The 13728-nt window shown below is 38.1% G+C and overlaps 2 protein-coding genes across 3 annotated transcripts in view; one reads left to right on the forward strand and one right to left on the reverse strand.

The window, feature by feature from the left end:
• NPF2 (neuropeptide F 2) overlaps window positions 1-13728 on the reverse strand; it is a 35775-nt gene that overhangs the window by 3160 nt on the left and 18887 nt on the right. The window lies entirely within an intron of this gene.
• Window positions 2035-7531, forward strand: LOC149503413 (uncharacterized). Of its 2 annotated transcripts, XM_089735712.1 has the most exons (3): window positions 3641-6543; window positions 6713-6927; window positions 7349-7531. In XM_089735712.1, the coding sequence occupies exons 1-3, from the start codon at window positions 6515-6517 to the stop codon at window positions 7402-7404; spliced, it is 300 nt and encodes a 99-aa protein (XP_089591838.1). In that variant the 5' UTR covers window positions 3641-6514; the 3' UTR covers window positions 7405-7531. The 2 variants fall into 2 exon arrangements, 1 of the variants encoding a protein (XP_089591838.1); XR_016324767.1 differs by lacking the exon at window positions 7349-7531 and having other exon boundaries at window positions 2035-6543; window positions 6713-7248.

The following is a 13728-nucleotide window of genomic DNA, read 5'->3' on the forward strand; positions in this document are numbered from 1 at the left end:
TAGAATAAGATGATGTACTACGACTTTGTAGAACACATTATTATTTACAAAAAGTGTCGCGACAGCATGTGTCTAACTATTACAGTTATGCCCCAATAAGTGTTATTTTATTTTTTTAAATAAAAAAACGTTAAATATCGTTGAAATTTTTGTTAAAGACCCGAGCGGAGCCGGAGCGGGCCGCTATTCTTGATAAAGCAACTTAACTATCGTCGCAGCGCCATTTCGAAAAGCCAATGTTGAATCTAAAACAAGATTACACTTTTAAATCGTGCTGATACCGAAATGTCAACTGATTCTTCTAATAAAATCATTTTATCAGCCGACAAAAGTGGCGTTATCGTCAGCGCAAAGCGTCAGGGCCCCTGCGAGCTTATGTCGAGCTTTTGATCGAAATTTGATGGGATTAAATTTATGGGCAAACATGGGTGGCGTGAAATGATAGATAAAAGCTAGTTCTAGTCAAAAAAGTTTGGTTGTAAACTATAAGAGCTGATTGATGAACACATTGTATACGGTATGAGAAAGCTTTAGGCAGGTTTTAAAGTCGTCATGGCCTAAAGGATAAGACGTCCGGTGCATTCGTATGTAGCGATGCAACAGTGTTCGAATCCCGCAGGCGGGTACCAATTTTTCTAATGAAATACGTACTCAGCAAATAAATTATATAGGCATTAACTATTTAATTATTATTAATTATATTAAAAAATAAATTTTTACTGGTGGTAGGACCTCTTGTGAGTCCGCGCCGGTAGGTACCACCACCCTGTCTATTTCTGCCGTAAAGCAGCAATGCGTTTCGGTTTGAAGGGTGGGGCAGCCGTTGTAACTATACTTGAGACCTTAGAACTTATATCTCAAGGTGGGTGGCGCATTTACGTTGTAGATGTCTATGGGTTCCAGTAACCACTTAACACCAGGTGGGCTGTGAGCTCATCCACCCATCTAAGCAATAAAAAAAAACAAATGCTCACGATTGACTTCCAAGGTGAAGGAATAACATCGTGTAATAAAAATCGTATTCGAGAAAGATTTGCGTAATTACCGTACAATTAAGACATAGGCAAGTATCAAAGTTAGGTGGCCGTATTTATGTTGTGAACTCTATGAGCCCCGATAAGTACTTAACACCCTAGTGGGTCTTGTTCTCTAACGCTCAAGTACGGAAGAAAAATCTATAATTATTATTGTAGGATCGGTAAGAACGGAACGTATGAAAATAGCGTGGAACGGAGCGATGAGATGTGAGTAAGAGAAAAAGGTAAGAAAGGGAAAAGAGATTTTTTCCCCTAGCTATGCTGATAGCCTTGAGAGGCTATTTCATCTTCTCCTTGACGGTGAGCTCACGGGGCTCAAACCGGAGTGTTTCTAGCACTGGCCCTAGCACGAGCAGTGCTTCGCAGAATCTACCACCGGATCGGAAACGCGATCAACTGAGAAGATCCGGCGAGAAACTCAGTGGCCTGTGTCTATGGGTTAATTCACTCGTCGAGCCCTACGTCGCAAGCGACGGGTTCGACGAAGATGGTGACCGTAAAAGCACCGTTAATGGATCGAGAGAAGAGAATGACAGACAGACATAACAGGAAAAAGGAAGATGGTAAAGACGATTGAATGAACGAATCATAAAAAGGTGTCAAATATCTTAATTATTATTATAATATAGAAGATTTAAGAAAAGAACAAAAGTGCAAAAAAGAAATGCTTTTATTTTATGTGCCACGGTCCCAATCCTACATTATTTTAATTCAATCAAAGTGCTTTTATGTATAACATTTTGAATGATGGACTATAAATTAATGCCCCACGCATCTGCATCGCAATTAGCTTGAAAGCACAGAGCCTAGTGTCCTTCACGAGTGCCCTCAACTCAATTATATTGGCGAAGCTCTCTCGGCGCATCGCTCCAAATTTCAATAAGCTTACTCCTAAATTTGAATGTTTGTGATTTTGTATCGCCAATGGCGAACGCATGCTTTTTAATACGCTTTTATTAGCTTCAGACGTATGTATGTTAGTAGGAGAAAGGGTTGAGTGTTTGAAGCAAGTGTTTTGGTTGTTTAATAATTTTCGGGTGCTTTATTGGGTTCTATTACCTGTTGATTAGCTAATTATTAGTTTTGTGTGTTTATATAAGTGTGTTGTCTTATTTGTAAGTATTATAATATAGTAGTTTAGTGTAAATAGTGTAATTATGAACGGCGTTGACCCCCCCGATCCCGGGGGAGGTTATATCCTTGACCCAACTAACTCATCAATCCCAATGGACACGGAGGTAATCCATCCTTCTAGAAAAAGGCAAACGCCTCCAAATTCTGATCATTCCTCTTTACCACCAAAGAAAAATACAGTAGCGCAAGTAATCGGATCTGTTCAATCTGTGTATACCTTACCAGAATACGACGGCAACAGAAAACGATATTTGGATCAGGATGTTGCTCCTTTTTTGATCCACGTAAGCAAAGATTGCGAGTCTTCGGCTAGTGTTACACTACGCCCAATTAAATTTGGTCACTTTTTACATCACAATAATATCAAGGACGTTGCTAAAGACGGCGTTAAACGTATCGGCCGAAACCGAGTATCAGTACAATTTAAAACTGCGGTTGCCGCAAATTCTTTCCTAGATCACCCAGGTCTTGCTGCAGCTAAATATAATGCTATCATACCTTCGTATAATGTGACTCGCATGGGTATTGTAAGAGGCGTTCCCATAGAGTGGACCTTAGAAGAATTAGTTTCTTCCATTGAAGTTCCTGATGGCTTTGGACGTGTCATCAGAGCCCGACGGCTCAATAAAAAATCAACCGAAAACAACACTCCTATTTGGACTCCAACTCCGACAGTTGTTCTTACATTTATTGGCCAAAAGCTTCCTGATAGAGTTTACTGCTTTTTCAATTCCCTCCCAGTTCAGACATATATATTACCAACAATACAATGTAATAATTGCTGCAGGTTTGGACATGTTGCTACGCAATGCCGGTCAAATGCGCGTTGTTTTATCTGTGCGAAATCTCACTCTGGCATTGACTGTAATAGTTTATCTCCTATACCTACCTGTTTGTTTTGCTCTGGTAATCATAAAGCCATTGATACATCTTGCCCTGAATATTCTAGACAGAAATCTATCAAACTGGTGATGTCACAAGAAAATATTTCATACAATGAAGCATCAGTCAGGTTTCCACAAGTCAGAAGATCTTTTGCAGACATTTCTCGTACGCCTCCCCCCCCGTTTCCCACTCAATCTTTCCAAACTCTAACCCAATCTTCTCCCCACATCCAAGCCATATCCAATTCAGTCTCGTACCGTCGCACTTACTGTACTCAAAAATCCCCTCCAGCTCCGGCATCCAGTCCAGGTTATAATAGACAAGCTCATCAAGCTATTGTTAGTACTCCCCCTCCTAGTCTCCCTAATGGGAGTGCCTATCCTTCAGATGATGTTTCTCCCAATGACAATCTCCTGGAACTCTTACTTTCTACAATTTTAAATATATTTTCCCGTTTTGGGGACTTTGAACTACCGAACAATGTCGTATCTAAACTTACTGAGCTTAATAAAATTATTAAAAATGCCCAAATTCCTTCAATGGAATTGTCACAGCATTCGTCACAAGAAGAATGATATCATCACCCTTATTAATAAACACAATCCTTCTATCTTTGCTGTCCAGGAGACATGGCTTAAGCCCGGATCCAACTTTAGGATCCCGGGTTTCTCATGTCTCCGGGACGATAGGTTAGATGGTTATGCTGGTTCTGCTATTTTAGTATCTAGAAATGTGATATTTAAACAAATCTCCCTTCCTTCCCACAGTAATAGCATTTTTGCTGTTGCTGTTAGAGTTAATAATATTTCTTTCCTCTCCATCTACATCCCTGAACCTAACTTAGCTATTCTCTCTGAATTAAAAACTATTATTATAAGTCTTCCTCCACCTATCCTTATCCTTGGTGATTTTAATATTCACCATACATCTTGGGGTTGTTATTACTGTGATTCTATTTCTTTTCCTTTTCTTGATCTCTGTGATGAACTGGATTTGTGTTTACTGAATGACGGGTCCCCTACTCGCAGAGTTCCTCCATCTCAGAATCCAAAGACTGCTGTGGACCTTTCCTTAACTTCTCCTTCCTTGGCTTCTAGCCTCTCCTGGTCTGTCCTTTCTTCCACTCACGGTAGCGATCACTTTACTATCATTCTGTCAATTCCTGATTCCCTTCATTCTATTCCTACTGCTTCCCTTCCACCTCTCTTAAAATTTAATATTCACAGAGCTGATTGGTCTCAATTCAGATCTCATTTAGATCAAGAAATAATGAATATTCCTTTGATTAACCCTGTCAATGTCCTTTCTTCTTACGTATGTTTCAGAAACGCTCTTCTTTCTTCTGCTGCTAATTCTATACCTCTCAAAAACACTGCTAGATGTAAAATCCCTTCTCCCCCGTGGTGGGATTCAGAGTGCACTCAAGCTTGTCAGAACAGATCAGAGGCTGAGGATGCTTATTCGGTTGCTATGAGCTCGGAAAATTTCATCTCTTACCAGAGAATTGCAGCCAAGACTGTAAGACTTTTATCAGAAAAGAAAAGATCTGGTTGGTTGCGTTTTTGCGAGGAGCTCTCTCCTATTACTCCACCTTCTAAAGTCTGGAAGAATATGAGACGATATCGCTGCTCTGTTCCTGCTCTTGTCATCTCATCTAACGATTCTTCTGACTGGGTTGAACATTTTTCCTGTAGGTTAGCCCCTCCTTCTGTACCTTGCTTGGAAGAAACTTTTCCCTCCACTTTACCCTGTAACCCTACTGATGATTTTGAATCTCCTTTTTCTTGGGAAGAACTTTCAGCTGTCTTGGAGTGTTTAAGTGATTCATCCCCAGGAATTGACGGGATTCCATACTCGTTTATTTCCAAAAGCAGTAACTCTGTAAAACAGGTATTCCTTTCCATTCTTAATAATATATTTTTATCTGGAACTCCACCTGACGAATGGAGGACTCAAATTATCATCCCTATTTTAAAACCTGGAAAGCCCAGCTCTGACCCTTCTAGCTATCGGCCAATCGCTTTGTCCTGTACAATGGCTAAGATATTGGAACATTTAATCAAGAACCGTTTGGAATGGATTGTAGAAAATAGGAACATATTAGCTAAATCTCAGTTTGGATTCCGAAAAGGTTTTAGCACTATGGATAGTTTAAGCATATTTGTAACAGACGTTCGTATTTCCTTCTCTAAAAATGAGTCTTTGGTAGGTGTTTTTCTGGACGTGTCATCTGCGTATGACAATGTTCTTCTTCCAGTGCTCAGGCAGAAAATGCTCCAGCTGAGTATTCCTGTGAAGATTGTAAACATAATTTTTAATCTCCTGTCTCCTAGATTCGTATATATTCGTGCTCTAAATTATTCTTCCTCTCCCAGACAGCTGTGGAAGGGGCTCCCCCAAGGGTCAGTCCTCAGCCCGTTACTTTACAGTATTTATACGTACGATTTAGAGCTTTCGGTTAATTCCTTTTGTCAAGTTCTACAATATGCTGATGATCTCGCACTCTACGTTTCTTCTAAGAATATTGATGAGGCCTCTTCTCGCCTAAATTCAGGCATAGGCCATCTCCAAGACTGGCTCTCAGACCACGGTCTGTCCCTATCTATTCCTAAAAGCAAAGTGGTTGTTTTCTCTCGGTCCAGATCTTGTCCCAACGTTTCAATATCTTACGATCAACAAAATTTTTCGGTTGTAGACAATGTGAAATTTCTTGGTGTTGTATTAGATTCTAGATTGACTGGTGTCCATCATATTAATCATATTGTTAAAAAATGTGAGAAAAATATTAACATTCTGCGTTCCTTGTCTGGTGTCTGGTGGGGCTGTCACCCCTATACTCAAAAACTTATGTATAACGCCTTAGTACGTAGTCATTTAGACTATGGCACTTTCCTTCTTGACCCTTGTAACAAATCTGCTATGAGTTCCCTTGACAAACTTCAATCTAAATGTCTGAGAATAATCTGTGGAGCTATGAAATCGTCACCTATTAATGCTCTTCAGGTAGAATGCGGCGATGCTCCCTTATTCCTTAGAAGACAATACTTATCTGACCGGTTCCTTTTTAAAGTCATTCAATCTCCTTATCATCCTCTTATCTCTAAACTCCATATCCTTTCTGATTATATCTCTTCTAATAAATATTGGTACCACAAGGATTATCCCTGCCTTTTCAATAGTTTTGTCAGCTATCTCCGCCTTCCTTGTCCTGTATTTCAGTATCAAAAATTTCCTCTTTTCGACATCTCTTTTAAGGCTCTTATCTTTCAGCCTCAAGTTCTTTTAGATCTCGGCATAGAAAAAAAATGTCATTCTGCAAATTCCCAGTTAAATAGATACATTGCCAAGCATTGGTCCGATTGGCTCATCATTTACACTGATGCTTCTAAGTTGTCAGACCAGGGTTGTGTTGGCTCCGCTGTCTGGATTCCCAAATACAATGTGATTCTCAATTTTAAATGCCCCCCTCAAGCTTCAGTCTTCTCTGGTGAGTCCATAGCTATTCTGGAAGCATTATCATTCATTGAGTCCCATAATCTAAATAAATCTGTCATTCTTACTGATTCTAAGAGTTGTTTACAGGCTATCGTTGCTAACCAATTTAAATCAAAATCTAAATTTCCTTACATACTAAAAATTAAAAATTTACTTTTCAGCTGCCATTCTAAAAACATTGAAGTTGTCCTTGCTTGGCTGCCTGGCCACAGTGGCATTTTAGGTAATGAAACTGCAGATCTTTATGCCAAAGACGCCACAACAACTGGCTGTATGGATCATTACAGAGTTTATTCTAATGATTTACTCCCAATAGCTAAACAACGATTGCTTTCTTCTTGGAATTCTTGTTGGCAAAAGACTAGTTTTTCTAAAGGTAAACACTACGCTGATATTCAAGGCTTTATTCCTCCCCGACCTTGGTTCTGCAACTTCAAAGATTTACATAAACGCGTTACAAGTACGATCTGTAGATTAAGGCTAGGCCATACGTGTACCCCCGTCCATCTGGCTAAACTTCATATCAGGGATAGTTCTATTTGTGAATGTGGTCTTGACGAAGGCTCTCCAAATCACATGTTTTTCAGTTGTCCTCGTCTATCTTCCTCCCTCTATGATCTCCTTCCTCCTGATATTCCTCGCCCCATTGATCTCAAATCTCTTCTTTCCCTTGTCAACTCCCCTTTCGTTTATATTCTTAGTTCATTCATTAACCATAATAATATTAGGCTGTAGTTTGTCTGTCTGTTATCGAACTAACCCCTGTATATATATTGTGTGCGTCTTATTTGTTTTAGGTAAATCAACAGAGATCCTGTCATCAAACATTCTTAGCTACTCACTTAATTCTTAGTGAATATCTGTGACCTTGCTCATTCACGAAGCCCGCTATAGAAAGCAGAGTATTAAATACACTTGACATTGGCGAAATCTAAAAGGAAACGCCATAAACCTAAGAGATAGATAGATAGATATGTTAGTATGTAAGTAACGGAATCTTTGAACATGATTTTGACCCCCTTCAAAACGTGGGATTAACTAAAAATTTGGCATACTTATTAAGGACCGATGACACTTAAATAGTTAAAAAATATATTGAAAGAATTGAAATTTAACTAAAAAATGAAAAATTGATAGTTTAAAAAAATTAACAAAATACGCTTTTATTGAAAATCCAACTAAAAATATAAACAAAAAATTTAATAAATTTGAAGCGTGGGGTGCATGGTATCAGTAGAGAGAGAGAGAGAGAGTATTGTACAGATATTGTACACCAAAAAACAAATAAACAGTGCGATACATTAAACACAAAAAAGTACAATTGGCGTTCTTATCGCTAAGAGCGATCTCTTCCAGACAACCATCAGGTGGACAAGAATCATTTGGAAACGAACTACGCGCAGTGTACCATTCCAGTGAAATACATATACATATATGTACAGTAGTCAGTAGTAATAAATATTTTATGAACAGATATGAGTAGAAGGGTTATTTTGATAATATCCCGCAAAGCACAGCACGCTTTTTTACAATAAAATCATTTTTTCTTACACTATTTTTAATTCAAATTTATTAATATTTATTTTCCATTTTTTAGTTGGATTTTCTATAAAAGCGAATTTGTTAGATTTTTTAAACAATTATTTATTTTATTAATCGCTACGTGTGCAGTGTGCAGCTCGCCTAACCTTTTATTTGTAACTGCACACACTAAATTATGATAGAATTACCCGAATTGACGACTTGATACATAATATATATACATAGTTAGCTTCATGGAACGAACAGCTGTTCCGGCTGGCTGCTGACAGAAAGGAATACAGAAAGCTAACGGCCAACCTTCAGGATTGAAGAGGCACTGGAAGAAAAAGAAGAAGACGACTTGAACGTCGAGTTCTCTTTTATTTTGCCTACATCACTCCAATACATGTGCATCCAAGTTTCGTTAAAACATATCGGATTAGATTCTGGAATGAGTTTGTTTGTTGAGTCTTTCTATTGCGTAATTGAGTGAACCAGTTCACGATGACCCGCTAGTGTTCTTATGTTACGAGGTTGTCCGAGATCAGAGAAGTCACAACGCGAACGCCGCCACATCCCGCCATTTGACCATCGCACCTCCCGCCACCGGAGCAGAGTTCATCCATATTATCTGGAAACGCTGCGTTCATCGACAGTGCGTTTCCAAAGACCTTTTATGCCACGTATCATCCAGATTTTGGAATGAGCTCCCTTCCACGATGTTTCCCGAGCACTATGACATGTCCCTCTTCAAACGAGGCTTTCGGAGAGCACTCAATGTTGGGCAGCGGCTTGGTCGTCCCCTTGATATTGCCTTAGACTTACCATCAGATGGGCTGTAAGCTCGTCTGTCTGCAAAGGCAATAAAAAACACACACAAACCTTGAGACGTGAGGTCTAAATCTCATTTGTATTGTATATTACGACGAAGAGTTCGACAAGGGAACTAACCCTGAGTTTCTTGCCGGATCTTTTCAGTGATTAGTAGATTCAGCGAAGCACTGCTCTTGCTAGGGCTGGTGTTACCGAATTCTCTTAGGTTCAGCTCGTGAGCTCGACTACTTATATGCACAAAACTGGAATAGTTCTTAGGCTACCAGTGAATAGGCAAGGGTATAAAAGATGTATGTTATCCACTCGTTATCCCACTCTTTCATTGGATCTAGTAATTACATAGGTAATCAATCCGTAACAAAAAAATCTGGCTTTAATTACAGTCATCCGTGATCACGAAAATTTAAAAGTATCAAAACCAACTGACACTAAAGTACTGACAATAAAAATTCGAGCTTAAGCCGTGAAAGCTGTTTTAATCGTCCCACGTCACGCGAAAAGCTTTGAAAATACAAAAAAAACCCCTTTGTTTATTCAATCCACGCTTTCCCGTAAACATCATATCTTATTACTGGTGGTAGGATGTGTTGTAAGTTCGCACGGGTCCACTACCCTGCCTATTTCTGTCGTGAAGCAGTAATACGTTTCGGTTTGAAGGGTGGGGCAGCCGTTGTAACTATACTGAGATGTTAGAGCTTATATATACCTATATATATATATATTTTTTTTATTGCTTAGATGTGTGGACGAGCTCACAGCCCACCTGGTGTTAAGTGGTTACTGGAGCCCATAGACATCTACAGCGTAAATGCGCCACACACCTTGAGATATAAGTTCTAAGATCTCAAGTATAGTTACAACGGCTGCCCCACCCTTCAAACCGAAACGCATTACTGCTTCACGGCAGAAATAGGCGGGGCGGTGGTACCTACCCGTGCGGACTCACAAGAGGTCCTACCACCAGTAATATATCTCAAGATAACTTGAAATCAGGTGGGCCGTGAGTTCGTGCACCCATCAAAGCAATAAAAAACGATACGGACTCTATTTAAAAAGATTCACGCGAATAATTGAGTCGACTATTATCAAAGCCGGCAATCTGACTTTTGGACAATGATTGGTAAACCAGAAAAACGAATTATTGACTTTGTATTCCATTGGCAGTCACAAAACTTTTCGGAACGACATCTTAGATAAATAACAGGTTAACTATTAACCTTTATTTAATGCAGGTTTTGAACCGTATTCTTTGAAGGAGACGATTATATTCAAATCAATCTGTATTGACATATCAATAAAAATCTTTTGTCCAAATGCACAGATTGCCACCTTTGATAATAGACGACTCAATTAGATGTCTATTTCGAAGGCAAGTTTTCCTTCGATCTATTTTAATGTTCGCGGGAGAGAGGCAAAGAGGCACATATTTCCAATTACGCATATATTTTCCCGTGTTCTCTCTCAATAAACCGCGCGAGATTAGAAAGCCGCATCAACAGGTCGACCCCGACGCGGCGACGGTTGTAGGTACCTCGATGAAAACATTATCGATAAAATTGTATTTTGAAAAAATAAAAATAACAAAAGACATGTAAAGAAAACTACCTTTAGGATTTAAAACTTCTCTAACTCTTTAGTTTTAAATAATGATTGTTTTTAGTCGAATTCATTCACCAATTCAATAACAAACAGGTGTGTTTGAAGCTCCATGAAACCATTATCGATAAAATTATATTTTGAAAAAATAACAAAAGACATGTCAAGAAAACTACCTTTAGTATTTAAAACCTTTCAAACTCTATTTAGTTTTAAATAAATAGTTTTTTAGACGGATTCACTCACTTGTTGTAGCTAGATGAAAACATTATCGATAAAATTGTATTTTGCAAAAATAAAAACAAGAGACATGTAAAGAAAATTACCTTTAGTATATAAAACCATTCAAACGCTCTTGAGTTTTAAATAAATATTGTTTTTAGACGAATACACTCACTTGTTTGAAGCTCAATCAAAACATTATCGATAAAATTGTATTTTGAAAAAAATAACAAAACACATGTAAAGAAAACTATCTCTTTTTTGTGCGTGGCGTTCGTGTGTGCGGTTCTTGTTGAAACATGTTTGGGACTTGTGTAATTTTAACAGTTTTCGTTAATAGTAAATTGAAATCATTTAGTTAGAAGTTTTGTTAATTCAGTGAAATATAATTAGGCCAGTTCTGTGTTATTTATTTCTTTTTGCTAACTACCTCACTTCTGGTCGATAATACTATTTAGTTTTAAATAAATAGTTTTTTAGACGGATTCACTCACTTGTTGTAGCTAGATGAAAACATTATCGATAAAATTGTATTTTGCAAAAATAAAAACAAGAGACATGTAAAGAAAATTACCTTTAGTATATAAAACCATTCAAACGCTCTTGAGTTTTAAATAAATATTGTTTTTAGACGAATACACTCACTTGTCTTTCATTCAATGAAGAAAGTAGTCCAGTTTTGCATAGCATACTAATACTTTAAAATATTAATTTAAAATATTAATTAAGGGCTTTAAATATATGTTTTATAATGACGTCAAATACTCTAAAATAAATGAAAATTCTAAAATTAAAGAGTTCGAAAGGCTCCAGCTGTTCCAGCTGTTCTAACTGCATACAAATTTGAGTTAACTCTTACGAGATCGAGAACGTTAAAAAACTCGCACTAAGCACGTTTGACGTCACGCGCGAAGCGAGAAAAATGTGTCACAAGTCAACGCCTGGGCCGATCGTGCCTCTCTGTCAGTTGTTCCGCACTCTCGCTTGCACGCTGAGGCTCAGACGAAACGTGACACATTTTCGTGCGTGCAGCTGATGTTCATTTATTTCTAAGACGTTTTTTCGTCAAAATCCGTCAAAATACATCTTCTCGTCAAAATACATTTTGTTACAGTACTGTATTATTCGGCCCGAAGGAAGTTAGCGTCGAATTTTTTTTTTAAATTAAGCGATGTGCCAATGAATTGCTCTTTAAATGCTCTATTAGAATCCGTAATTGCTCCACGTTTATCAGTATTAGTTAATTTTTAATTAATTTAAAAAAATATTAAAAAAATTAATTTTGCTATAAAACCTAAAATATCCCCTTTTTTATATTTTTTTTACAAAAAGAATTGTTCCCAATTTGCTCTATTAATTAAAAAAAAAACATCATAATTTGTCAATATTTATAATAATTAATACAAACAAAATATTTGCATGTAATTCTTGCACTATGACGTCATCAGCGGTCGTTGAATCCACTGAAAGCTAATATAACCTTAAAATTAAATTATAAACATTAAGGCAAACATGAAATTGTCGCAATGAGGATTCATGTAAACATAGCTTTATTCTCTTATGTTAATTTAACAATCCAAACATCGACAATTCGGATTTAATCCCAACCCTGTCCCGCTGATTCAAGCGACCAACAATAGACCGCTAACAATTTTCTATCGAGCGCCGAGTCCGTTGGCGCAACACTATGTCGGAAGTGTTCTTTTTTCTCATTTTCCATTTAAATACCCTTTTGCGATGTGAAAATTTTAATTGCGCCCCCAGTGTATTTATTTGTAATACGAGGGCTGCACTAAAAGTATCGGGAATGGAATATTTCCACTGTTCCTGTCATATTAAAATCTATTTAATTGAAAACTCCTTGGTTTTAAAAATCGAATACCATTTATTTATTTAAAAAATGATTCTCGGTCTTGTCACGAGGTTTTGTCAAACCTGTTTAGTCGTTGAGAAAATGGAATTGACTCGAGAAAATTCAAGAGCGATGATTTATTATGACTTTCGAAGTGGTTTAACACAAAAACAGTGTGTTGACCGGATGATTTCTGCATTTGGTGATGAAGCCCCATCCAAACCACAATTTATCGCTGGTTTGCTGAGTTTCAACGTGGACGTGTCAAGCTCAGTGATGATCCCCGTCAAGGTCGTCCAAAAACTGCAGTCACCCAAGAAAACGTTGATGCTGTGCGTAAGCTGATTGAGGAAGATCGACATGTGTCATACCGCGAAATTCAGGCAACTTTAGACATTGGCATGAGTCAAATACAAATAATCTTGCATGAACAATTAGGTGTAAAAAAGTTGTTTTCCCGATGGATACCGCATTCGCTCTGTGAAGAGCAAAAAGCGGCTCGCGATACTTGGTGCGTCAGAACTTTCGAAAGATTCCACGCAGGATCCTCAAATGCTGTATACAACATTTATCAGGTGACGAATCCTGGATATACGCGTACGAACCCGAAACAAAAAACCAGTCACGAGTTTGGGTGTTCGAAAATGAGTTAAAGCCAACAAAAATTGTTCGTTCACGGAGTGTTGCAAAAAAAATGGTGGCCACGTTTGTCTCCAAAACCGGCCATGTTACGACTATTTCTCTTGAGGGACAAAGAACGGTTAATGCAGAATGGTATGCTAGCATTTGTTTGCCACAGGTCGTTTCTGAACTCCGTAAAGAGAACTGCAACCGCCGCATCATCCTCCATCACGACAATGCGAGTTCTCACACCGCGCACAGAACAAAAGAGTTTTTAGAGCAAGAAAACATAGAATTATTAGACCATCCGCCGTACAGCCCCAACCTAAGCCCTAATGATTTCTATACTTTCCCTAAAATAAATAATAAATTGCGTGGACAGAGATTTTCATCACCTGAAGAAGCTGTGGACGCCTACAAAACGGCCATTTTGGAGACCCCAACTTCCGAATGGAATGGTTGCTTCAATGATTGGTTCCATCGTATGGAAAAATGTGTCAAATTTCGCGGAGAATACTTCGAAAAGCAATA

The sequence above is a fragment of the Bombyx mandarina genome, chromosome 02 (genome assembly GCF_030267445.1).
Source record: "Bombyx mandarina strain Sakado chromosome 02, ASM3026744v2".
Classification (NCBI taxonomy): Eukaryota; Metazoa; Arthropoda; class Insecta; order Lepidoptera; family Bombycidae; genus Bombyx; species Bombyx mandarina.

Excerpts from the sequence above, each read along its gene's own strand:
- LOC149503413 (XM_089735712.1), top strand. The coding sequence starts at position 6,515 with ATGCCCCCCTCAAGCTTCAGTCTTCTCTG. Across the intron at positions 6,544-6,712 it reads TCAAGCTTCAGTCTTCTCTG|CTGCCATTCTAAAAACATTG; the intron begins GTGAGTCCATAG and ends TTTACTTTTCAG. Across the intron at positions 6,928-7,348 it reads AAAGACTAGTTTTTCTAAAG|GTAAATCAACAGAGATCCTG; the intron begins GTAAACACTACG and ends TATTTGTTTTAG.